We start from the raw sequence: 27174 nt of genomic DNA, 5'->3' as shown, positions 1-27174 counted from the left end.
ACTCCACTTTGCTTCAAACACCGATGAACGGAGACGCCAGCACTTCGCTCCGCTTCGCTCCGCTTCGCTTCCAACACCAGCACTTCGCTCCGCTATGCTTCACTTCGCTCCACCAAAACAGAGCCACCGCCACAGGCTTTCAAGGACTTCGGTCACGATTTTCGGTGGGTTGTGAGTAGATTTGAAGCAGCACGGTGGGTTGTGGCCGGATTCTTCGCACGAACGATTTCGAACAGCACGAAGGCGCCAGACGGTTTCTTCGAACGAACGACAAACAGGGTTTCAAATTTTCAGTCAAAGCAATTTCGAATGGGAAATCATAGTAAGGGCAAATAAGTCATTTGAAGATTCTGAAAATTGCATCTGAGTCCCTTTGGGACTTCAAAAACATTATCAGATTTCAGGGGACCTATTTGCTGTATTTTGTTCTCCATGGGACCTCAATGTCATTTTCCCATGAGTAAATGCGGATAAAGGGAAAATGGCGGCGAGTTTAAAGTGAACACCCGACAGCGAACAGTGACAAACAACTCTGGTAATTGATTAAAGTAAATTAAACTTGAGAAGTTGTTAATTTTTCCTTCTATTTTTTATGCTTTAAATCTGGCTGTTAAAATTTTAAATATAACAATTCTAATAACATAAATTATTATTTTGATGGCAGAAATAGTGTATTTGATTCCTTAATCCCCATACCTTTGCATGAGAGCCACGTTTAGTTATTGATATATTAGTAAAAGTAATTAGTAATATTACCTCCGGTCCTAATTATAGAACCTGTGATCCCACAACTAAAATATCAAGGCACTAATTTTTTTAATAACATTTTCTATGTCAAAGATGTTTATAGTAATGAAATTAATATTAAACTCCTAGATAATTATGAAACACATTATGTGTCACGCAAGATAAATCAGATTGAATAATTATAATTATAAATAATAGTATTTCTCCAATCTTTAATATAATTCCTGTTTAACTAATTTGATTAGATTAAAGAAGTTAGGTTAACTAATTAATTATAAGAAATATGATATATTTTTTTTAAAATACCATGATCATTTTTTTTAATATCTTCCCTCTATGTCTTATTTGATTATGATTGAAGGAGTATCAATAGGAATGATTTAGAAAAAATTGATAAATATGATAAATAATTCTTATAATTAGAATTAAGATCAACTTAATAATTAGATCAATATTAAAGACGAGAAAAGTATTAGAATTAACGTGTCCTAGTAGAGAATAAATTACAAAAATGGAAAACCGGTGGTGTATGCATCAATGATTCTCCCCATCTCGCCTGGATGAGAAATGCGAAGCACTTTTCAAGTCTTCTCGTTGCCTCCTACAAGATGTAGGATACGTCTTTAGTGTTCCAATGGAAGCAAGAGGAACCATCAAACGCCAGTCAAAGCTGTCTTCCTCTTAGTTTTCTCGGAAACCAAGCATTAAGATTAACCTAAACACCGCACACTTGAAGCTCTAAGTTATTGCCAATGGCTGTTTCGGAGGAAGAGTGTTCGTCTGCTAAGTGCGGGCCCTCATCGTCTTCCTCCAGCACCGCCCACTACCTTGCCAAGTGCGTTCTCAGAGGAAGTGTCGTTCTTCAGGTCCTATATGGTCGCATCCGTTCCTCCTCCTCCAAGGACGTTGTCTTTGGCAAGGTTCTTCTTTTATATCCTTGTTCTTCTTTTAACAGAGTTCATTTGTTAAATTTCCCGGTGCCACTATTCAAATCAGACTTTCATTTCGTTGGTGGGTTTAGGTTTGGCCTTGGAGATGGAACCTCTCGAGTATTTCTTTTTCCTCATTTCGTTAATTTTGGCTTCGACTGGGACCTTTTAAAACTTTTAATTCATTGCTGGCACACTCTGTACTGCTTGTGACTATGCTATAGGAAGAAAGTGGTGACTGGGAGAATCGACTGATTGTTAAAAAATTGTCCTTTGTATAATTTGTTTCTTGTATGAATACTTCTCCTTAATTAAGAATGTAAAATCCGGATATCTCTTGCATGGTGTTTGTCGGAAGTTGGAAGTTGGAACGGACTTCTTCCCTTTCGCATAACTGGCTTAATCCCGCTATTTCACGCTTTTGTTATAACCAGTGTTGTTGGATTGGTATTGGTATCATGCTGCTGCTATTGATTTGTACTTTCAGGAAGCGTCGATAGAGTTGGTAGTAATTGGCGAGGATGGGGTTGTACAATCTATCTGTGATCAGCCTGTTTTCGGTACGATTAAAGACCTGGCCATCTTACCCTGGAACGGGAATTTTCATGCGCGAGATCGAAAGGTGTGTGCAGTGAAACTTCTTATTGACTTAACTAACCAAGAGCTGATAATAAGCTGCTTGATTTCTTGAAAACCAACCATGTATGTTGGATGTAAGCAGTTGTTGAGATTATTTTCTCCACCAATGTTGAATCTTATTTGGTCCTTCTTTGTTCCACAGATGTGGGGTAAAGACCTTTTGGTTGTTATATCTGATTCTGGGAAGCTGACATTGCTTGCATTTTGCAATGAAATGCACAGGTTTGCTTTGTCTGCCCTTTCCTTGGTTATTTGTTGGTCTTGAGCAATATGCTATTGAAATTCAATGACCGCCTATTGTCACAACTACCACTTTCTATGATTCAAAGGGGAAATATTTGAGTTGGCTGCTACTGAAATTGTGAAGTTCAAGAATTCTTCTCTGCTCAGCTTCCTCCTCCTTTCTATATTCATCAATGCAGGTTTCTTCCCGTCACACATGTTCAGCTATCTGATGCTGGAAATACACGGCATCTTCCTGGAAGAATGCTAGCAGTTGACACCAGGTGATGCCTTTTCTGGCCAGAAAATTTTTGGAAAGCATCCATACATGCGTTTTGGTCTTGGCCATGATCTGTTTTATGTTTTATTTGTAAGCACATGCCAATTTCATTCTATACTGGTTGTATTAACTCTTGGTTTCCTTTCTTCAGTGGTTGTTATATTGCTGTTAGCGCATATGAAGATCGGCTAGCCCTGTTTTCAATTTCAACGTCTAAAAGCAGTGATATCATCGATGAGGTCCAGAATTACTTTAACATTTTTCATTTTAGATAATCTAGATGTGATTGCGTATTAGAGCACATGCTTATGTGCATAAGATAGGTATTCTGTCTATAACATATACATGCATTATTGGATAAAAGTAGTCTCTCTGGGCATGCTTCGGCTATTTTGTTGATAGCGTTTGATGTATCTTCAAATATATCAATGTGCTTTGTCAGCAGCATTGTGTCTTCTTATGGGGGAAAAATGCTTATGTGATTGTTTTGCACTTTCTTCTTTTTGTCTACTTTGGTTGACACATTTCTTGTTTTTATGGGAAAAAATGCTTATGTGATTTTGTTGTTGTGCAACTCTAGAGGATAACTTACCCTGACGAAAGTGAAGGGACTTATAGAAGCATCCAGAGACCCAGCATAAATGGTACCATTTGGAGCATGTGCTTTATATCTCAAGATTGCCGGAAACTAAATAAGGATCCTAATCCTGTACTAGCTATTCTTCTAAATAGGTATGGTGATTATGTACCTTGAACATGTCAAGAGTTTATTTTAAGACTGGGATCTATGATTGGGAAAAATCACTTTTGTTATTATCTTTGTTTTGGATGATGTGAACTTACTAGACATTATATCCTACAGGAGGGGAGAGCTTCTAAATGAGTTACTTTTATTAGAATGGAATATTAAAGCAGATGCAGTATATGTTATTTCTCAGTTTGTTGAAGCTGGACCTCTAGCACACAACATTGTTGAAGTTCCCACCTATCGCGGACTTGCACTTCTTTTCAGAGCTGGGGATGTTCTCTTAATGGATCTCAGAGATGCTCACAACCCGCGTTGCACCTACAGGACCAGCTTAAATTTTTTATCAAGTGCTGTGGAAGACCAGATTTTTATTGATGATTCTTGTAAATTACAAGATGTTGATGATGAGCACTTTAATGCTGCTGCCTGTGCTTCTTTGGTGCTGAGTGATTTTGATCCCATGTGTGTAGACAGTGATAGTGGCTGTTCTAATTCATGTTACAAGTATGTATGCTCATGGAGTTGGGAGCCCGAAAATGATTCTAAAATGATATTTTGCTTAGATAGTGGAGAATTTTTCATGATTGAGATTTGTTTTAATTCTGATGACCTGAAAATCAATCTCTCAGAATGTCTGTACAAAGGTGTGGCCTGTAAGGCACTTTTGTGGGTTGAGGGCGGATATTTAGCTGCACTTGTAGAAATGGGGGATGGCATGGTCCTGAAATTGGAAGATAGAAGACTATGCTACACTTGTCCCATCCAAAACGTTGCACCGATATTGGATATGGTAGTTGTGGATCATCATGATGAGAAGCATGATCAAATGTTTGCCTGCTGTGGTGTGGCACCTGAGGGTTCATTAAGGATTATTCGAAGTGGTATCTGTGTAGAACTGCTTCTGAGGACTGCTCCTATGTATCAAGGAGTAACTAGTACCTGGACACTTAATATGAAAGCTATTGATTCATATCATTCTTTTCTTGTGCTATCATTCGTTGAAGAGACCAGAATATTGTCAGTTGGCTTAAGCTTTACTGACGTGACTGATTATGTTGGTTTTGAACCCAATTTCTGTACTTTGTCTTGTGGCCTTGTCAGTGATGGTGTGCTTGTTCAGATTCACCAACGTGCAGTGAGGTTATGTTTGCCCACAAAGGCTGCACATTATGAGGGCATCCCTGTGTCCTCTCCTATTTGCACATCCTGGTCCCCAGGCAATGTAAATATCAATTTAGGGGCTGTTGGGCATAATTTTATAGTTGTATCAACTTCTAATCCCTGTTTTTTGCTGATCCTTGGGGTTAGGTTGTTATCAGCTTATCATTATGAAATTTATGAAATCCAACATTTGGCGTTGCAAAATGAATTATCTTGCATTTCCATTCCTAGACAAAAAGTTGAGCAGAAACAATCAGATTTATCCATTTCAACACATAGCAACTTCACTGCTTCCTTTCCTAGTGGTGACATCGGTGACTATTTTGTTATTGGCACACATGGGCCTTCAGTTGAAATTTTGTCCTTTACACACGAAAGAGGGGTTACAGTTATAGCATGTGGGACAATTTCATTTATGAGCACGATGGGCACAGCTATAAGTGGTTGTATACCTCAGGATGTACGGCTTGTTTGTGTTGATAGGTTTTATGTTCTTGCTGGATTAAGGAATGGAATGCTTCTTCGCTTTGAGTGGCCATCTGATCGACCTGCTTCGCCAGCGGTAAACATGGATGCTGCTTTATTTAATGTAAATTTGGTAAATTCTGGGGAAAATGTTTCTAACCAGGCAGAGAACCTTCCTGCCACTCTTCAATTGATTGCTACCCGTCGCATTGGCATCACTCCTGTTTTCTTGGTGCCTCTGGGTGACACACTTGATGCTGATATAATTGCACTAAGTGATAGGCCATGGTTGTTGCATAGTGCAAGACACAGTCTTTCTTACACTTCCATCTCATTTCAGCCTTCCACACATGTCACTCCTGTCTTTTCTGCTGAGTGTCCAAAAGGAATCTTATTTGTTGCTGATAACTGTTTACATCTGGTAAAAAAGAGTCATACTGTCACATCTCATTTTTCTTTTTGTTCCTTTTTTATGCCTTTGTTGCTGTGTCATTATTTATGTGGTCTAATTATGTGATCTGTTAGGTGGAGATGGTGCAAAGCAAGAGACTTAATGTGCAGAAGTTTCATTTGGAAGGCACTCCACGGAAGGTCTTATATCACAATGAAAGCCGGATATTGATTGTATTGAGAACTGAATTGAATTATGATACTTGCTTATCTGATATATGCTGTGTTGATCCCCTAAGTGGTTCAATACTGTCTTCATACAAGCTTGAACTTGGAGAAATTGGAAAATCCATGGAACTAGTAAGGGTTGGAAGTGATCAGGTTCTGGTGGTTGGAACTAGTCTTTCTTCTGGTCCTGCCATTATGCCAAATGGTGAAGCTGAGAGGTTTCGCATCTATCTTTTATTCCTCGTTTAAGTCACAACTTGACAAGTTTGGTTTCCTTCCAATTATTGAATTGCTAATGACTGATCTCTTCTAAGTTGCATTAGGGGTTGTATAAGTTAAATAACTTAAATTTGCATCCACCAATCCGCAAGTTGCTTCTTGAGAACTATGCCAAAATAATCTATACAGATATCTGCACACGCACACACACAGAGGCGCATATACAAGCACATGCTATTGATTTTGAATATGCAAAAGTAAACTTCATTGGGATACATCTATCTCTAGAGCATGCTTCACCAACCAAAATATAACCTTCAAACTTCTATTTGCAATCTATGAAAATCTTGTTTGGAGAATCTGTTCATAGGGAGTGCTGTGTTCACATTCTCCTTCCATGATAGATCTAAAACTGAAGGATACTCCGACTTTTCACTGTATGGCATGTGCATTTTTTATTATTTGTGTTACAGTGCCGATCATTATCTGCAAACAATCAGCATTTTTAAGGTTAGGGTATCTTTAGCTGCATTTGAGCAATAAATGCATGTAAGTAGTTGTTCAGCTTCCAAGATGTAGGCTTAGTCAAAAAGCTTAACTCCTCAATGCTGCCTCTAGCATTAAGCTGTAATTACAGATATGGGCTTAGTCAAAAAGGCCTAACTCCTCAATTTTGCCTGTAGCATATAATTATGCGTAATTTGTTATCCTTTTATGTGGATAAGTATGGAAATGTTAGCATATTGCCAACAAATTATATCTTGCCTACTTTCACAAGAGATCCCTACTATATCTTTCTGCGGACCTGTAGGAGAAAGAATGTTGATGAAGTCCTTTATCTGCTTAGTAATATGGTAGCTATGTAATAATTGGATCCTTCTTTGGCAGTACCAGTGGCCGTCTTCTTGTTCTCTGCCTTGAACATGTGCAAAATTCAGATAGTGGTTCAATGATATTGTGCTCCAAGGCAGGGTCACTATCTCAAAGAATTTCTCCATTCCGTGAAATTGTTGGATATGCCCCTGAACAGCTATCAAGCAGCAGCCTTGGGAGTAGTCCTGATGACAATAGCTCTGATGGTGTTAAATTTGATGAAAATGATGTGTGGCAGTTGCGATTGGCTTATGCAACCACGTGGCAGGGAATGGTCCTTGCCATCTGTCCTTATCTTGATCGCTACTTCTTGGCTTCTGCTGGCAATGCTGTAAGTCGTAAAATCTTGACCTTTCTCCTTTCATTATGTCTTGTTCTCCATATCTTACAATCTCTTTCAACATCATAAAGTTCTGCATCTATGCTCAATATGAGTTTATTTTACCACATTTCTCTCACGTACTCTGCTGATTAAGTTATTTTCTTGTTACTCAGTTCTATGTTTGCGGTTTTCCAAATGACAATCCTCAAAGAGTGAGAAAATTTGCTGTTGGAAGGACACGTTTTATGATAACATCTTTGACTGCCCATTTTACTAGAATTGCTGTTGGTGATTGTCGTGATGGTATCCTTTTCTTTTCTTACCATGAGGTGAGTGGCAATGACCTTACTCTCGTATGGATCAACAAAGGAAAATGCAGAGACCGGATGCCTATTCTGTATTTATTTTTGGTCTAATAGTGGTTATTTTACATAAAACTTATCTTCATGCTTTTCCGTACGCTGTTCCTACTCAAACTTCTACCTCTGGTGCTCCTTCCCCTCCCTTCATATTCTTTTTTGTAAGTAAGTTGTAACGAGTTATTTTGTGACGTTTATAATTTGACATTGCTGGATCATGGTTCTCTAATCACGATACTGCTTACTATAGTGATGGAGTGGGATGTTGGCTGCGAGAAGATGAAAGGGAGATGATGAGATTTTAGGACTTGGGAGAGAGAATGGAAATAGGAAGAAGAGACACGGAGAATATTAATAAAATGAAGAATGAGGCAAAAATAAAAAATAAAAAAAAAAGTCAAGTCTTAATAAAAAAACCAAGAGATCGATGTTTAGAGATAGATAATCAGTTTTGACTTGCTTAATAGAGTCATAGTTGACTAAAATGCAAAGATGGGTGATATGTATAATTAATGTATGAAAATATGAGATAAAAGGTTGGGTGTTGTTAGAAGCAATATTGGGGTCAATTCATATATATCATGTTACATATAACATATAATTATTTAACTTGCATCTTCATTTGTAGGAAACAAGAAAGCTGGAGCAACTTTATTGTGATCCACTGCAGCGGCTAGTAGCTGATTGCATTCTCTTGGATACTGAGACTGCTGTTGTATCAGATCGTAAAGGCAACATTTCTGTTTTATGTTCTGATCATCTGGAAGGTAAGGCTGAACTAGGCCGCTTGGGTTTCAAATCAAGTATTCACTATTCACTTATCAATTACAACCTTTGATTGAATGAATGATTGTCTATCTCTTTGAACTTTTATGTGCTCAGGCCTGAGGCTTTTAAAATATGAATTAATTGGTTTAGCTGCATGCAGCATGTTCCATGGCTTGCTTATGGTTGTGATAGAATTTTGCCAAATACTAGTTTTTTTTTTTAATTTTTTCATTTTACCAGCACCCCAATACTAGTTTACCCTAATAATTTGTTTGTGTTACGTGGGATGGCTAGGAATTCAATTTTCACTGTCAGTTAATGAAGGAGGCTATTTAGTGCCATTATTAGCTCGTTGAGCATTTAGTTATCACTAACTATTATAACTAACCAAGGTCTATGTGTTTAGAGATTTCATGAAAAATAGATATTTTGTATTTAATTACAATCATAAAAAGCACTTTTTATTTGAAAATGCTTCTTAAAATAATCAGAAACTATTCACAATAGTTTCTCAGAATAACCAGAAATATGAGTTTTTTTAATATTCAAATTTTTTTAAAATCTTAAACAAACATTCTAAAATTCTCAAACAGCTTTTTTTGTTTAAATTAAAAAAAAGAAAGAAGGGGTCATAGTTTCATTGAAAAAATAAAATAGAGGGTGCCAAATAAAAATAAGGGTAATTATGAAGGGATTGGTGTAGATGAAATATTATAGTTGTATGCAGATAGCTTGAGGCTATCAAATTTATTTGTAAATTAGCTTTGATTAAAATTTTTTTGGCCTAGAGTGCTGCCTGTATTTTATCATACAGACAGAGTGATCATCTGCCTTACTGGTTCAATAAATACATGTTTATAAAACCTTGTAACTCTTGTATGGTGCTACATATCTGCATTGCATGTAATGCAATAGTAGCCTCCGCATTGTATCGTTTGAATCATTGCTGAAGGTGTTTATCTTATTATGTGATGGGCACCCGAGGAGGCTGGAGGGTTTTCCTCCAAAGACATTGTTGGGGCAGGAGAATGAATCCATTTAATACTTCTTGATCTGCACTAGTGCGATCCTTTATTTTATTTTTATTCTATTACTGTACCTTATTCTTGGAGGAGCTATTGGATTAATTATTTGTTGAGGTTTTTTTTATTTTCTTGGCCCCTGAAACAAGATTGTAACCTTAATTTGTTATGGTGCTCTTGCCTTAGACAACACCAGTCCAGAATGCAACTTGAAGCTAAGATGTGCTTATTATATGGCTGAGGTAGCCATGAGCATTCAGAAGGTAAATCCCTTAAAATTTCCCGTATGAAAATTTGTTGGGTTGCATTTTTTTGTAGAAACTTGAAGACATAGGTTGCAGATCCAATGTGCTGAAATTGATCACCTTATTTGGTAACAAATGATTCCTCTACAGGAGAGGTCATATCTTTGAGTCACACTTGTTTTTCATCAATGCATGATGACCGTTTTTATTTCTTAATATAAAAAAGCTTCAATGTTTCTGAGCTTTTACAAGGATTGGTGGCAGGTCATTGCTACCTTTCTACCATAGCATCATGTCTTGACATGTTTCTTGGCTCGTGTGTGTTGTATTGTAAATGTGAATGAATGAGGAAAAAAGAAGTTCCTTGAGTTGCTCCTTATTTTTCTTTGGTTCCTCTAGGTTGCTATTTCTTCCTCCTTGCCCTTCTTGTTTCCCACCGTTTGCGTTTGCTGTAACCAAATCACCTTTATAGTTTATGGTTTTTTTTATTTCAGGGCTCATATTCGTACAGACTTCCAGCTGATGATGTTTTGCAAGGTGGTGATGGCCCTAAAACAAATGTTGATTCACTACAACATACAATAGTTGCTACTACTTTGTTAGGAAGCATAATGATCTTCATTCGCTTATCAAGGTACCAATTAATTTTGGCAGCAGCTCGCTCTACTAATATTAAGATGAATAATTCTTAGAGGCATGTTAATTAATGGACAGCAATAAAATACTCCTTTAGAATTCTTAATAACCCGTCATTTGCATCACAATTAATTTAGAGATATAATAACCAAGCCCTGGCCTGTTGTGTACTTGACCTGATCCAATAGATTGAATTTTCTGGATAGAAGTGTAATTGGACCAGACTGAGCAATACTTTTAACTGCTTCAGAAAGATGTCCCTTAAGCATGGTTTACACCTGCAGTCTTTTCTCTTAAGAGTTCTGTACAGATATTTAGACCCTACATATTTACACATGCAGTCTTCACCTTTCACTGGATTGATGAGTTAGGTGTGATTCTCTAGTGCAGATTAGCGTTGCTTTTAATTTGGGTGTAGATCAGCGTTGCTTTTAATTTGAGTCCCGACATGTTTACGAAACATTATTTGTTTTTGTGTAGGGAAGAATATGAGCTCCTAGAAGCTGTGCAAGCTAGGCTTATTGTCCATCCATTGACTGCACCTATTCTAGGAAACAATCATTATGAGTTTCGTGGCCGTGAAAATCCAGTAAGTACTAGATTCAATTACTTAAATTTAGTTGAGATTTTTGTGTGGCATCTTTTTGGCTTTAATTTTTAGCTGTTTGAGAAAACCTGTCCATGGCACTTTTCTTGGTCCTTGACTTCCTGCGACACGTTCTGATAATTATGAAATCATTCAGCTTTGTTGAAATACGCCTTCTTTTTTTTTTTTTTAAATTAATTTTTCTTTTGACGGTCCATTTTTCTTTTTCATTCTTGTTATGCAGTCAGATATATTTGAGGGACTATGACTACAGGTTTAACTTTTTATCAAGCATTTCGGGAAATTTGACAATAGAAGGACTGGTTTTCAACTTATGACAGATTCAAACTTTTGATTCTATTCCCTTATCCCAAAAACAGAAAAGCTTACTCCTGTACCTTCAGTCATTAGAGTTTTTACTCACACTATCTTGTGGATAGGTTGGAACACCAAAGATGCTTGATGGTGACATGCTGACTCAGTTTCTGGAGCTAACAAATATGCAGCAAGAGGCCATTCTATCTTCTGAACCACCAGATATGGTGAAATCAAGGTTGAAGTCACTCCCACCTTCACATTTTCGGGTCAACCAGGTGGTCCAACTTCTTGAGCGAGTTCATTATGCACTCAACTAGATACCCCTTTTGTGTCCTCTCCATTTTTTTCCAATGGGACATGAAAGGGCTCTCCTAGCTTCAGTGGAAGAGTTGGATACTCTGTTCATTTCTTGTCTGGCCTAGAATATGAACTAGGTGGCATAATGTGGGGTCAACTATCGACCTAAGCTTTGTGTTTCCGGATACCCGTGCAAAGTTAATAATCACGTGGAAAGGATTGTGGGATTCTATCTAATGCTGTTGGTAAGAGCGATTCAGCAACTGCACAGAGAATAGAATGCTTGGGCAAGGATGCGGTCCTCTTTCTCTACGCTATAATCTCTTGTATTTCCATGTATTAGTATTCACATTGCTTTGTTGCCAGCAATTGTACAATAGTAAAATTAGCGAGTAGCATTTTTTTAAACATATTTATATGTTTTTTCTTGTGATAGAAGTAATCCTTGTATATATTCCTTAATAAAAGAATATTGGAGTTTGAGCGCCTTTGGGCCATATTTTTATCATCCGGCATTCTTTGGTCCGTCTTACTTTGAAGGAGAGGGAACAAATATTTGATGCGTTTCTTCCAATCTCTTTGTAAGGGAAGAAACTCAATAGTCGTGTAGAAACTTTCCTTCTAGTGAAATCCTCATACATCAAGATTGTGTGAATCATTGTTAGCATGCAATTTGAGGAGTAACTTATTTTTGGGTAATATAGTTTGTTAATGGAATTTATATAATTTATTAGTAAGAAGTGAAAGCAATCGTGACTGATGATTTATTTCAGTGAATTACAAATTTGCTTCTTAAAAATGATGGAATAGATGCTTGCAATCATAATTTATTTCGATGATTTCTATAAAGTTTGGCAAGGAAAAATAATTTGAATAACTACGACTCCATATGGTTTTTTTATAACTTTGTAAGAACAATAAGATAAAAGAAAACATTATAACAATTCACAATGGAAAATGTTAAAGAAAATCTAAATTGATTAGACAACTTCAAAACCTCGGCTATATTAGATCAGCCTGCGTCCATGACCATCACGACTCGTTGCAAATTTGTTACCATAGGTTTGTTTGCAGGTCCTCTTTAATTTACTTTCATACCTAACTAAATTGTAATTATTTTGACTTTCAGAATAAACGAAAAAAATTGCAAAATAACATTGAATTTTGCACGTATGTATATATTAAATAATTTTCTTTTTCTAGTCAAGTAACTAATTTAATTAGATTAAAAAAGTTAAATAAGTCAGTTAATTATAAGAAATGTGATACGTTTTTTCTTAAATACCATAATCATCTTTTTTAATATCCAATTTTCCTCTTACATTTCAGACCAATAAGCCTATGTAATGTCATCTACAAGGCAATTACTAAAATAATTGCGAATAGAATCAAGCCTATGTTGTTGGAAGTTATCTCTCCAAATCAGTGTGGCTTTGTGCCAGGCCAACTTAGCTCAGATAATATCATTGTCGCTCAAGAAGTTATCCATTCCATGAGAACCTTGAAAGGGCGCAGAGGTTACATGGCTATCAAGATAGATCTCGAAAAAGCATATGATCGGATTAGCTGGGCTTTTATTACAGGATGCCTGAAGGAACTACAGTTGCCAAAGCATATCATTGACCTCATAACAACCTGCATATCCTCCTCAACCATGCAAATCTTGTGGGAAGGAAGCAAGTCCGATGCCTTTCAACCGTCCCGAGGAGTAAGACAGGGGGACCCTTTGTCACCTTATCTCTTTATAATATGCATGGAGAAATTAGCTCATCTTATCCAAGAACAAGTCGAGGCAAAGCATTGGAAGCCTATACGACTAAGCAAGCAGGGTCCGCTGATTTCGCATTTATTCTTCGCAGACGATTTACTCATTTTCACAGAAGCAAGTTTAGAGCAGGCACGCATCATCAACCAATGCTTATCTAGTTTTTGTGGGGCCTCTGGGCAGAAAGTTAGCAATGCGAAAACGAGGGTGTTCTTTTCTCACAACATACATAATAATGTTCGGCAACAACTCAGTGAGGGAATGGGCTTCACTCAGATTGCAGACCTCAGAAAATATTTGGGAATTCCACTTCACCACGATAGAGTCACCAAGAACACTTATCAATTTGCTGTAGACAAAGTAAGGCAGCGGCTAGCTAGTTGGAAGTGTAATCTTATCTCCTTTGCTGGACGTTACACTCTAATTAAGTTTGTTTCCTCCGCCATCCCAAACTATGCTATGCAAACAGCCCTACTGCCCATAGCGTGCTGTGAAGAGGTGGATAAAAGTGCTCGAAACTTCCTTTGGGGTTCGACGGACGAAAAGCGTCGCTTACACACAATAGCTTGGAATCGTGTTTGCACGCCGAAGAAGATAGGTGGACTGGGATTAAGACACTCCAAGACTCAAAATCGGGCTTTTCTAATGAAGCTAGGGTGGGGACTAATTAAACAAAGAGACGCTCTATGGGTTAACGTCATGAGAGGAAAGTATCGATGTGGTGATGATTTGATCCCAGCAATCGACATGGCATGAGGCGGTTCCCGCGCCTGGAGTGGCATTAAAGCAACATGGGAAAAAGTGAAGGAAGGGGTCGAAGTGGTTTCCTGTAGAGGAGAGTCTCAACCCTGATGGAAGCATACCAGGAATAGGATGTTCTCGATTCAATCTACATACTCAATGTTAAGTGGAGAACAAGAACAAGAGAACTCGGTGTGGCGTAAAATATGGAAACTAGCTATCCCTCAACGATATAAAACTCTTTTGTGGCTGGTCTCCCATGATAGAATTCTGACAAACAATAGTAAGAAGGAAAAGGGCTTGCACCCAGATGGGTTATGCCCAGTTTGCAACGTAGAGGTTGAGACAACGCTACATGCCTTACGTGACTGTGAAAAGGCAAGAAATATATGGTTAAGTTTGGGAGTCCCCTTGACTGACAATAGATTCTGGAGTACTGATATTCTAGATTGGGTGAAGAGGAATGTATGCGCGACCGATAAGGGAGAGACTGTGCATTGGTGCAACCTCTTTGGCATCACGTGTTGGGTTATCTGGAAACAACGAAATGATACACTGCATTAAAACACTAGCAGCAACATCTCACAGTGCGTTGCAGAAGCCCATGGAGTGACAAGGTGTATGATTCAAGCAGTAAAGTGCCCTTTGAACAGGAGGAAATCTTCCAGACTCAATGACGATATTCCAGAAGGAGACGCCATTAGTGTGTACGTAGACGGGGCCTTTTCCAGAAGAACCCAGGTAGCTGGATGTGGCGGAGTTTTGAGCAGGGGCGACGGTGCAACTATAGAATCCTTTTTATGTCGCATAGAGGGAAGAGATAGCCTCACTGCTGAGATCTGGGGATGCATTTGGGGACTCAAGCGAGCCTGGGACAATGGTTTTCGTATGGTTAGACTCCTTACAGACTCCACCAAGCTGATCTCCCTATGTAACTTAGAAGACGTGCACCTTCATGAAGATGAAAATCTGATCAGGGAACTGCAAAGCTACTTGCGATGTGATTGGACTGTCCAGCTGAGATACATTAGTCGGAATGAAAATAGAGTGGCGGACCTACTGGCAAAAGAAGCTCTCTCCATGGGCTTTGGATTACAAATCCTCTCCAATGAGAGCACAGGACCTCTGCTCCTTGAGAGGAGCATCCTATAGTTTTTTGTAATTTTCTCTTAGTTTTTCTCCTTTCCCTCTTTATAAAAAAAAAAAAATGGTTAAGGGAGTATTCATAGGGGTAATTTAGAAAAAATTGATAACTATGAGAAATGGGTCTTATATTTAGGACTAAAACCAACTCAACAATTGGGTCCTATATTAAGGATCGGATGAGTATTAATTAAATTGATTAACTAATTAATTATAAAATTGCTTGGAACACGAATTTCATGCAAGTGAAATGGATTCTTGTTTAGACATTTGACTTATAAAATTCTTTTGCTAAAAGTCTCCAGTATTTAGGGAATGTCTTTCAAATCACTTATAAGTTGATATAAAACTAATTTGATAATCATTATACATGCTGCTCGATTAAAATTTTTTAAACTACTACTCCATAAGTTGACCAGACAAAGAGAATAACAAAACAAATTATATCGAGTAAATAAAATTATCAATACTATTAATCATCATTCATAAAACACATTAAAGAGAAATTGAATTCATAATAAATGTAAGCATGAGGAGCCTTACAATTCATAGGCTCTAAACAACCAACAAACATCAAAATCAAAATAAAGGTCAACAGAGAATAAGGAAAACATAAGGTGAAATAGAATGGATTGATAAGTTAATACGTTAAAATTTAAAAAAGTTGTTGCATTATATTTTCATTAGTAATTAATAATAATAATTGATATAAACTTATAGTATCAAAGAATGACACTTTTTTATTCAAAAAAAAAAAAGAGGAATAAGACTTTGGCCCACCCTAACGGCCTCAGTTACAACCTAACGGAAGGGGTTAAAAAAATTAAGTGAAAAATAAAAAAGAAAAAGGGAAAGAAAACGGTGGGGTGCCTTGGCGAAGGTACTCCCTCTCTCCGCCCGAATGAGAACTTGGGTGCGCTTTTCGAGTCTTTCTTCCACTCCGCAGCATGCGTCTATAGTGGTCCAATGGAAGCAGGAGGGACTATCAAACACTTTTCAAAGCTTTTTCTTCTTTAATTTTCTTGGAAAACAAGCATTGAGATAAACCTAGAACACCATACTTAACGCTTCCACTTTGTTAATGGCGGTTTCAGAGGAAGAGTGTTCGTCTGCTAAGTGCGGGCCCTCATCATCTTCCTCCAGCACGGCCCACTACCTTGCCAAGTGCGTGCTAAGAGCAAGCGTCGTTCTTCAGGTCCTATATGGTCACGTCCGTTCACCTTCCTACAAGGACGTTGTACTTGGCAAGGTTCTTCTTGCTTTCCTGTATTATTCCCTCACCAGAATTAATTTGTTAAATTTCCTGTTGCCATTATTGAAATCAACTTATAAATTAGACCTTCATTTCAAGGGCGGATGCTGGTTTGGTTCGAAGGATGGAACCTTTTAACTTCAGAGTGTTTTCTTTTTCCCTGGCGTTAATTTTGTCTCTGACTGGGATTTTCCAATTTTGTTAATATTTGTCATTGTTAATGCACTCTGATTGCTTGTGACCATGCCATATGAAAGAAAGTCATGTCTGGGAGAATCAACTGATTGTTAAAAATGGTTTGTGTTATTGTTAGTTTCTTGCATACTATCTCTTATGTTAACTATGTTTGTCTATTACATGGCCAAGGGGTGGCATGAACCTCTCTCTGTCTGTATTTTTTTTAATTATTATTATTAACGTGGAGTGTTTGGATGTGGCACACTCCACCCATCCCTACCCCCACCTGAGCTTGTCCCTAATGGTGCTTCATCCAACTACTTCATGTTGTTGTTATAACTATAACTATTGGATTAGTATCATGCTGCTGCTATTATTTATGCTTTCAGGAGACGTCTATAGAGTTGGTAATAATTGGCGAGGATGGGATTGTGCAGTCTGCTTGTGATCAGCCTGTTTTTGGCACGATTAAAGATCTTTCCATATTACCCTGGAATGGGAATTTCGGTGCACGAGATTCAAAGGTGTATATTTCATTCACCATTAACTCTTTATTCTCTCAACTGAGAGCTTCCTGAGCAGTTCATAAATCTACTTATTTTCTTGAGAGACATCTTTTAGGTGAATGAAATAAGTTGTTGTGATTGGCAATTTTTTCCTCTAAGGCTGAATCTTATTTAGTCTCTTTTTGTTCTGTAGATGTGGGGTAAAGACCTTTTGGTTGTTATATCTGATTCTGGGAAGCTGACATTCCTTACATTTTGCAATGAAATGCACAGGTTTACTTTGTCCACCCTTTTTATCCTTGGTTCATTCTTGTCCTACAGAATAAAGGTGTGGTTTTGTTATTTATCAGTCTTGAGCAATATATTATTGAAATTCATGACTGCATATTATGACAAAATAATCACTTCGTATGACTCAACTTGTTTGCTGTTACTGAATTTTTTAAGTCCTGCAATTGTTCTATACTAAGCTGCCTTGTTCTTCCTATATGCATCAATGCAGGTTTTTTCCTGTAACGCATGTTCAGCTATCTGATGTGGGAACTAAAAGTCATCTTCCTGGAAGAATGCTAGCTGTCCATCCCAGGTGACATCTTTTCTTACCTGAAAATTTTAGAAACATTTCCATGAGCCGTCTGAGCTTCCCAAGCTATGCTTGTCAGCACATCTCACTTTCATCCTGCACTGATTGTATTAACTCTGGTTTTCTTTCTATAGTGGTTGTTTTATTGCTGTTAGTGCATATGAAGACCGGCTTGCTCTGTTTTCAACATCACAGTCCCGAAGCAGTGAGATCATTGATGAGGTCTATAACACTGTACCATTTTCCATCGCAAAAAAATCTTTTTGGTTCTTTGTTGGCATACTATGTGATATGGCTTTTTTCCCGTCACATTGACATGCATTATTAGTCAACTTTAGAAAAAGTTGTATCTCTGGGTAATCCTTTAGTTACTAAGAGCTTTATCAGCGTGGTGTCTTCTACTCATCATTCTTTATAGTTCCTAGATTTGTCGCAGTATGTCTTGTACTCCTTTTTTTTTTTTTTTGGCCTGCTTTTGATTAAATATATTCTTTTTTTCTGAAATTTTGAATTCTTATATGATCTTTTGGCCCAATTCTAGAGAATGACATACCCTTTTGAAAGCGAAGGGAATGCAAGTAATATAAGACCCAGCCTACAAGGTACTATATGGAGCATGTGCTTTATTTCACAGGATTCTGGGAAACTAGATAAGGAGCATGCTCCTGTACTTGCTGTTCTTCTAAATAGGTATGATATTTTGAGTGAAGATATGAGATGGATCCGTGGTGTAAAACAATCTTTTCCATGTTGTCTTTGGCTTGGATGAGGTGTACTTACTTGAAATTATATCCCACAGGAAGGGGGAGCTCCTAAATAAGGTAGTTTTATTGGAATGGAATATTAAAGCACGAGCAGTTTGTGTTGTTTCTGAGTTTGTTGAAGATGGGCCTCTAGCACATGACATAGTTGACGTTCCCAACTGCCCTGGACTTGCATTTCTATTTAGGGCTGGTGATGCTCTCCTAATGAATCTTACAGATGCTCGCTACCCATGCCTTGTCTGCAAAACTAGCTTAAATTTTTCACCAAATGCTGTGGAAGAGCTGACTTTTGTTGAAGACTCATGTAAATTACAAGATGTTGATGATGACAGCTTTTGTGCTGCTGCCCATGCTTTGTTGGAGCTGAGCCGTTATGATCCCATGTGTATAGATAATGACAATGGTGGTTCTAATTTGGGTAGCAAGTATGTTTGCTCATGGAGTTGGGAGCCTGAAAATAGTATAGTTTCTAAGATGCTCTTTTGCTTAGATAGTGGAGAGTTTTTCATGATTGAGATTCATTTTGATTCTAAAGGTCCTCATGTCAATGTCTCAGATTGTCTATATAAAGGTCTAGCATGTAAAGCTCTTTTATGGGTCGAGGATGGATATCTGGCTGCATTTGTAGAAATGGGGGATGGCATGGTCCTGAAATTGGAGGATGGAAGGCTATGTCATACTAGTTCTATAAAGAACATCGCACCAATCTTGGATATGGCAGTTGTGGATCTTCATGGTGAGAAGCATGATCGAATCTTTGCCTGCTGTGGTGTGGCACCTGAGGGGTCACTAAGGATTATTCAAAGTGGCATCAGTGTAGAACGGCTTCTGAAGACAGCTCCCATATATCAAGGGATAACTGGCACTTGGGCGGTTCAAATGAAAGCTATTGATTCATATCATTCTTTTCTTGTACTATCATTTGTTGAAGAGACTAGAGTATTGTCGGTTGGATTAAGTTTTACTGATGTGACTGATTCGGTTGGTTTTGAACCTAATGTCTGTACTTTGGCTTGTGGCCTTGTGGGTGATGGTTTGCTTGGTCAGATTCACCAATGTGCAGTTAGGCTATGTTTGCCCACTAAGGCTGCACACTCTGAAGGTATCCCTTTGCCCTCTCCTATTTGCACATCTTGGTCCCCAGGCAATATAAATATCAATTTAGGGGCTGTTGGGCATAATTTTATAGTTGTATCAACCTCTAATCCATCTTTTTTGTTGGTCCTTGGAGTGAGATTGCAATCAGCTTATCATTATGAAATCTATGAAATGCAACAGTTGGAGTTGCAGAATGAAATATCTTGCATTTCCATTCCTAAAAAAGAATTTAAGCTTAAACAATCAGATTTGTCTATTTCTGCAAATCGCAAATCTGCTTCTTCCTTTCCAAATGGATTTGACATCAATAAATCCTTTGTTATTGGCACCCATAGGCCCTCAGTGGAAATTTTGTCCTTTACACCTGGGAGAGGGGTTAGATTTATAGCTTGTGGGACAATGGGAACAGCTATGAGTGGCTGTGTACCTCAAGATGTTCGGCTTGTATATGTTGATGGGTTTTATGTTCTTGCTGGATTAAGGAATGGAATGCTTCTTCGCTTTGAGTGGCCATCAGACCAACCTACTTCACCACCAGTGAATGATGATACTGCTTTATCTAATAGAAATTTCATAAATTCTGAGGAAAATGTCTCTAGCAAGGGAGACAACCTACCTGCCCCTCTTCAATTGATCGCTACTCGTCACATTGGCATTACTCCTGTTATTTTGGTGCCTCTGGGTGACAAACTTGATGCTGATATAATTGCACTAAGTGATAGGCGGTGGTTGTTGCACAGTGCAAGACACAGTCTTTCTTATACTTCTATTGCATTTGAGCCTTCTACTCATGTTACTCCTGTGTTTTCTGTTGAGTGTCCAAAAGGAATTTTATTTGTTGCAGAAAACAGTTTACATCTGGTAAAGAAAAAACCATACTGAAGTGATTCTATCTGCTTTTTTGGGGGTCTATTTTTTGCCTGTGCTTCTGTGTCATTATTTATATGTTCTTAATCATGTGATGCTTTAGGTGGAGATGGTTGACAATCTTAATGTTCAGAAGTTTCATTTGGAGGGCACTCCACGGAAGGTCTTATATCACAGTGAAAGCAGGATGTTGATTGTGTTAAGAACTGAATTGAATTATGATACATGCTCATCTGACATATGTTGCGTGGATCCCATAAGTGGTTCAATACTTTCATCCTTCAAACTTGAACTTGGAGAAATAGGAAAATCCATGGAATTTGTGAGGGCTGGAAGCGATTGGGTGCTGGTAGTTGGAACTAGCCTTTCTTCTGGTCCTGCCATGATGCCAACTGGTGAAGCTGAGAGGTGTCACATCTATCATTTTCCTCCCTGATTTAGTTAGTAGCTAATTGATGAGTTTGTTTCCCTTCAACTATTTTATTTCTGGGGACTTATATTTCCTTGCCTGCATTACGGGTTGTATGAGTGAAATAACCTAAACTGCTATTGAGCTACTGCCTACTTGAAGCATCTTCTTACGTACTTTTTTTGACTTTGTATTAGTGACTCACCTAACTCTTACTAGTGTGCAAGAATGCAAAATCTATGTGATAAAGATGCTTGGCATCATTTATAATATTTGACTCTAAACTTTAGGAAGAAAAATCCATCCCTAGACCATGCTTGACCAACCAGGACAGGACATTTTTGTCTATGAAAGTCCTAGCAGGAAAATTTGTTTGCAAAGAGTGATGTGCCCTCCTGAGCGGTCATTCTCCTTACCTGACAGATCTAAACTGAAGGGCACTCAAAATTTTCTGAGACATGGACGGAATCAATTATTTGTCTGTATTTCCGTGCTGCTATCATTAGCTGCAAATAATGCAATGTGTTCAAGGTTAGGGTTACCTTGACTGCATTTGCGCAATAAAAACTTATTATTGGTTGTTGGGTTACCAAACTAAACTTAGTTAAACTGTTTAACATCTCAATTCTGCCCTTTATACTTGAAGCTATAGTTGTTACTGATTTGTGTCCTATTACGTTCAGTGTTATCATTATTCATGGTTAAACATAAAAATAATGGTACACAGCAAACAAGCTTAATTTTCCCACTTTTATGAGAAATTCCTGGTGTTTTTGTGTAGACTTCTGGGTGGAAAAAAAGTCAGTATATTCTCTTTTTTATTTTTTTATATTTAGTTAGTCATATGGCAGCAGTATAATAATTGAATGCTTCACTGGCAGTATCGTTGGCCGTCTTCTTGTTCTATGGCTTGAACATGGGAAAAATTCAGATAGTGGTTCAATGATGATATATTCCAAGGCAGGGTCACTATCTCAAAGGATGTCGCCCTTCCAGGAAACTCTTGGATATGTCCCTGAGCAGCTATCAAACAGTAGTCTTGGAAGTAGCTCTGATGATAATAACTCTAATGGCAGTAAAATTGATGAAGATGATGTGTGGCAATTGCGATTGGCTTATGCAGCCAAGTGGCACGGAATGGTCCTTGCCATCTGTCCCTATCTTGATCGCTACTTCTTGGCTTCTGCTGGCAGTGCCGTAAGTTGTAAAATATTGACTTGTCTACTTTCATTATGTCTTTCTTCTTGTTCGCCCTCCATATGTTAATTTATCTCTTTCCAACATCAAAGGTTTCTGGATCTATGAATCTATGATTAACATGTGTTTATTTTACCAAATTTCTTTTTGCATTCTCTGCTGATTAAGTTTGTCTTGTGATTCAGTTCTATGTATGTGGTTTTCCTAATGACAATCCTCGGAGAGTTAGAAAACTGGCCGTTGGAAGGACACGTTATATGATAACATCTTTGACTGCCCATTTTACTAGAATTGCTGTTGGTGATTGTCGTGATGGTATCCTTTTCTATTCTTACCATGAGGTGAGTGGCAATTGTTCATTTTCTCTTCATTTATTTTTATGATGCAAAATCGAAGAAAACAAGAATGCTGAGTTTTGGCTTTGGATTCTCCTTTTTGACATTTGCAGAGAGACGGGGCTGTTCTGTGTTGATGCTTTGTTCAAATTCAGTTATTTATTGCAAATCTTATCCTTATGCCTCTTTGCACTCCTTCCCTTTGTCGAAAATCTCTTAATTCTTGTGCTCCTTTACCTGGTATTCTTTATTATATTCAGTTATCTCTTGCTGCTTACATTTGATATGCACTTAGTAGGATAAGACTTGTTGTTGCTGTTGTTTATAATTTGCTACTGCAGGGTCATATTTCGCTTGTCCTGTGTGATATTGTTTATTGTTTTCCATCATTAAGAGAAAGCAATATTGAACTTATGCAATTTGCATATTCTTTTACAGGAAGCAAGAAAATTGGAGCAACTTTATTGTGATCCATACCAGCGGTTAGTAGCTGACTGCGTTCTCATGGATGCTGAGTCTGCTGTCGTTTCAGATCGCAAAGGAAACATTTCTGTTTTATGTTCTGAACATTTGGAAGGTAAGACTGAACCTAGCCTCGTGTTTCAAATAATCAGCTATTCAGCTATCAATTATAACCTTTTTTTTTTTTTTTCCTCCCGTTGGATTATTGCTGCAAACAAATAGTCTGATGGGCATGCATATGATTGCAATAAATTGATGCCCAATTTGGTAGCAATTTTTTTTTAAAAAATACATGGGGTTAATAGCTAATTAGTGATTGATGACTGTTAGCTACTAAAGAAAATTTGATAGATTACAAGCTGAATAAGTAGCTAGTAAGAGCTAACAAAAATAACCACGTACTTAGTCCTATGAGCAAAACAAATAAGTGTAATCGGGGAAGTGGTTGGTTTGGATTAAATTATAATTGAATTATGTGAAGATAGCTTGAGGCTTTTGTTTCTCTTCCTTCTATGCTTTTCTTTTTTCCCCTTGCTGGGTGGATCCTTCTCTGTATAAATTGAGTTAAAAATTGTATGCATAAAGCACGGCCTGTAGGGGCGGTTCGCATCATGAGAGTGATCTTCCTTTGTGCTAATAACACTTAGTAAAAACCTTGTAATTTTGTGGTTGCTACCTTGCTGCACTGTTTGAAAAGGAATAGTAACTTACCGTTTTCTGGAGGATTGTGCTGTTTGCATCATTGTTGAAGGTGTTTATCTAATTATAATCCCTGAATTACAATTACAATTTTGTTTTAAAAAAACTCAACTCTGTTCATGATGTTCCTATGCTTTCTTTTTTTCTTGGTATTTTATTGCCCTGAAGCAAGGTTCTAACCTTGTGTGCACATGCCTCAGACAATGCCAGTCCAGAATGCAACTTAAAAGTAAGCTGTGCTTATCATATGGCTGAGGTAGCCATGAGCATGCAGAAGGTACGTCGTTTGAATATCATGGATTAAGAGTTATTTATGTTCATTATTGTTGTCGAAGATAGAAGTTACAGATCTGTTGTTCTGAATTTTGGTATCTACACCACTTATAATTTATTCTTCTTTGGATTTGATAATTTTTATGCATTTTGCCAATTTATTGCTATTCCTCCCGTTTGCCCTTCATTTTTTCCTTCTCATTTGCTGTATATAATTCACCCGCTATGGTTCATGGTTCTGTTTCAGGGCTCATTTGCTTACAGACTTCCAGCTGATGACATTTTTCAAAGTGGTGATACTGATGGCCCTAAGACAAGTGTTGATTCATTTCAAAATACAATAATTGCTAGCACTCTTCTAGGAAGCATAATGATCTTCATCCGTTTATCAAGGTACCGATTTATGTTGGCAGCAGCTCTGTCTACAAATATTAAGGTGCATAATTATTTGGGGCAGGTTAGTCAATGGACCGTGCTGCAGGTCCCTGCTTGATTATTATTTGAGAATACTGATATTCTGGGTCAGGCTTTTGAGTACTTGACATGACCCAATGGGTTGTCTTTTCTGGCAATTTAAGTTTGCTCAGGTTGAGTAAAATTTTTAATTGCTTCAGGCAGTTTCTTACTAGAAATCTGATAAATATGTTTTAATCTTTTTGGGATTAGATCTTTTGGTACTCTCTCATTGAAAGATGAGGCAATAATCTTTGCCTACAAATAAGAAAGAACATTGAATTTCAAATTTTTAAGCATGGTTCACACTGTGCTGACCTCGCCCTGATCCTGAACTATAAAGACTGGACTTTTCTGAAATTTGTGCCGACCTCGATCAGATGTTAGACTTGTCTGTCCCAAATAGGTTGGGACAAGTCAGACAGCTGCAGGACGATCAAAATTGTTATCTTTGTGGAGACATTATAATGCTGCTCTATCTAAATTGCACCTATACTATCTGAAGGATGTAACTAGCTAAAGACGACAGAAGTCAACTGTAAGTTGGTACAGATGGTGTTGAAGCAATTATAATCTACATTTCACACTCATTGAGAGCTCATGGTATACACCAGTGTCAGTCTTGCAAGCGTGCCATTTTCCTAACAAAACCAAAAATAATTTCATTCAAGGAAACTAAGCATTAACATTTTTCCTCCTTCTAGTCATGCTATGTGACTGTTCCGTTAGAGTACTTTTCACAGATATTTAAACGCCACATATTAACATTCCTTCAACTTCCACTGGATTGTTGAATTTGGCGTGATTCTCTATTGCGGATAGCGTTGTCTTCTGTGAGTTCTGACATTCCTGAGAAACATTTGTTTCTGTGTAGGGAAGAATATGAGCTCTTAGAAGCCGTGCAAGCTAGAGTTGTTGTCCATCCATTGACTGCACCTATTCTAGGAAATGATCATAATGAGTTTCGAAGCCGGGAAAGTCCAGTATGTACTTCTAACTGGGTTCAAGTACTTAATCGAGTTTCTGCCATGGTATCTTTGTGGCTAAATTCTTAGCTTGTTGAAGAAAATCTGTTCATGATACTTTGTCACGCTTTCTGATTTCCTGCTGCCAAGAAAGTTCTAATAATTTTTAAATCCTTAAAGCTTGTGAAAGCATACTGATTATTGTTATCTTTAGTCCTTTTTGCTGGAGTAGATCCCTTTTCCCTTTTTTTTGTCAAACGAAAGGACTGTGGTTACAGCGTTTTTTATTAGGCATTTCCGAAAAAGTTAGTAAGATAAGGACTGGTTTTTAACTTGTGACAGATTGAAAATTTTTGTTATATTTTCTTATTTTAATATACCCAAACGCTTACTCTTGTACCTTTCCTTCATTGTTTTTGCTTACGCTTATCCTGTGGTAGGTTGGAATTCCAAAGATACTTGATGGGGACATGCTGACCCAGTTTTTGGAGCTAACAAGCATGCAGCAACAAGCCATTCTATCCTCAGAACCACCAGATGTGATAAAACGAAGTCTCAAGCCGCTCCCATCCTCACATTTTCAGCTAAACCAGGTGGTCCAACTTCTTGAGCGAGTTCATTATGCACTCAGCTAAATATACCCTTTCTTCTTTCCTGTTTTTTTGGCCTGGGGCGTCAAAGTGGTTTCCAATCGTCAATGGAGGAGAGTTGGATTCTCTGTTCATTTCTTGTGCGGCCTGGAATGAACCAGTTTGCATAATGTGAGGTTAGCTTTGGACCTGCGTTTCATAATACACGAGGGATACTAGTTGAAACTGATAATGTGGACAAGAATGGGGAGTTCTATCTAACGTTTTTGGTAAGAGCGCTTCAACAGCTGCGCGGGGAATACAGTGCTTGGGACCCCTCTTTGCCAGTACAGACTAATATTTTTGTCAGTGTATTTTCATGCATTATAGTAGACTTCATATTACTTAGGCTCAGGAAATTGTGCAATAGCCTAACCTGTGAGTAGCATTCTTGTAATTTTTTTTGTTTTGAGACAAATAATCCTTGTATATTCCTTAATAAAAGAATCCTGGCGTTTGAGCGCTGTTGCCATATTTCTATCATCTGGCTTGCTGGGGTTAAATTTCCTTGGTGGAAAGTATGCCGGAAGGAAAATAAACAAAGAATATAGATGAAGATGGGGAAGAAAAATATATTAAATAAGTTTCGATCTCTTCAATCGCGATGCTTAATACATTCAGCAAATCTCTCGAATGTTTCCGAGGATTAATTTAAATATTAATTTCGTTTCCTAGAAAGAAAAAAGTCATACAGAAGCATGACATGAGTATTGACTACAATTGGAGGGTTGTTGCATTTAAATTCGACAAGAAACCGACTTTATTACAAAAAATGAAAGAGGAGACCTATCATTTTTTTATTGAATAGGATAAGTTAGCTTCCTCGAAATGATCAGTTTCCCGTTGAGTAAGCTTGATGCAAACAAAACGACTCTGACTAAGTGAGCATAGAGAAAATAGTCAGGCAAAGTTGTATGTGGCTAAATATATACCTACTAAAAAGCTTTGATGATGGATGCTTTTTGCTCTGGTTATAAATATGAAAAGTAGGCTACACACTGAGTAGATATAAACAAGGGCCGATAGACTTGTTGATTGCATTCATACTGCTTTTATTGGGCTATAGTTCCTAGCTTCCAGTTTTCTTTTTCCTCTGACAAATGTGAACTAGAGGATATTAACTCTAGTCAATCTAGTGACATGAAATTTTCCTATAACTCCGCTTATAATCTCATGCTTAGTGCCAGCCTCCCTAAATTTTTTTCTTCAAAAAAGAAAAGAACAGAGAGAAGATCGACTTCTCCTATGATCCCATTCTGTGCCACTGTCCCCAGATGATATGTAAAGCCAAGGAATTAGCATTTTGTATAGAACTTCACAAATGTTTCGCAAAGGGATATTTCTCATCTCCTTAGTTTGTTTTTAATTCGTTGTGACTAGGAAGACTAAATCGATACATTTT

General features: G+C 37.7%; 1 protein-coding gene across 5 annotated transcripts; it reads left to right on the top strand.

Annotated features, from left to right (window-relative positions):
• Window positions 1–1298: 1298 nt before the first annotated feature.
• Window positions 1299–26250, top strand: LOC114740799 (splicing factor 3B subunit 3). 5 transcript variants are annotated; one of them, XM_028929031.1, is made up of 15 exons: window positions 1299–1667; window positions 2164–2298; window positions 2458–2537; window positions 17541–17624; window positions 17756–17843; window positions 18163–18311; window positions 18421–20344; window positions 20454–20758; window positions 21641–21956; window positions 22142–22297; window positions 22730–22868; window positions 23653–23729; window positions 23973–24118; window positions 25053–25161; window positions 25584–26250. In XM_028929031.1, the coding sequence occupies exons 1-15, from the start codon at window positions 1500–1502 to the stop codon at window positions 25776–25778; spliced, it is 4071 nt and encodes a 1356-aa protein (XP_028784864.1). In that variant the 5' UTR covers window positions 1299–1499; the 3' UTR covers window positions 25779–26250. The 5 variants fall into 5 exon arrangements, with proteins under 5 accessions (XP_028784864.1, XP_028784863.1, XP_028784862.1 ...); XM_028929030.1 differs by lacking the exons at window positions 17541–17624; window positions 17756–17843; window positions 18163–18311; ... (7 more) ...; window positions 25053–25161; window positions 25584–26250 and adding exons at window positions 2738–2821; window positions 2969–3056; window positions 3398–3549; ... (7 more) ...; window positions 10734–10842; window positions 11280–11962; XM_028929029.1 differs by lacking the exons at window positions 17541–17624; window positions 17756–17843; window positions 18163–18311; ... (7 more) ...; window positions 25053–25161; window positions 25584–26250 and adding exons at window positions 2738–2821; window positions 2969–3056; window positions 3398–3549; ... (7 more) ...; window positions 10734–10842; window positions 11280–11962.
• Window positions 26251–27174: the final 924 nt, after the last annotated feature.

The sequence above is a fragment of the Neltuma alba genome, unplaced genomic scaffold (genome assembly GCF_004799145.2).
Source record: "Neltuma alba isolate B1F8T4 unplaced genomic scaffold, ASM479914v2 tig00003187_pilon, whole genome shotgun sequence".
NCBI lineage: Eukaryota > Viridiplantae > Streptophyta > Magnoliopsida > Fabales > Fabaceae > Neltuma > Neltuma alba.
This window is presented reverse-complemented; position numbering and strand designations above follow the sequence as displayed.

Excerpts from the sequence above, each read along its gene's own strand:
- LOC114740799 (XM_028929029.1), top strand. The coding sequence starts at position 1,500 with ATGGCTGTTTCGGAGGAAGAGTGTTCGTCTGCTAAGTGCGGGCCCTCA. Across the intron at positions 5,613-5,716 it reads CTGATAACTGTTTACATCTG|GTGGAGATGGTGCAAAGCAA; the intron begins GTAAAAAAGAGT and ends GTGATCTGTTAG. Across the intron at positions 6,028-6,916 it reads CCAAATGGTGAAGCTGAGAG|TACCAGTGGCCGTCTTCTTG; the intron begins GTTTCGCATCTA and ends CTTCTTTGGCAG.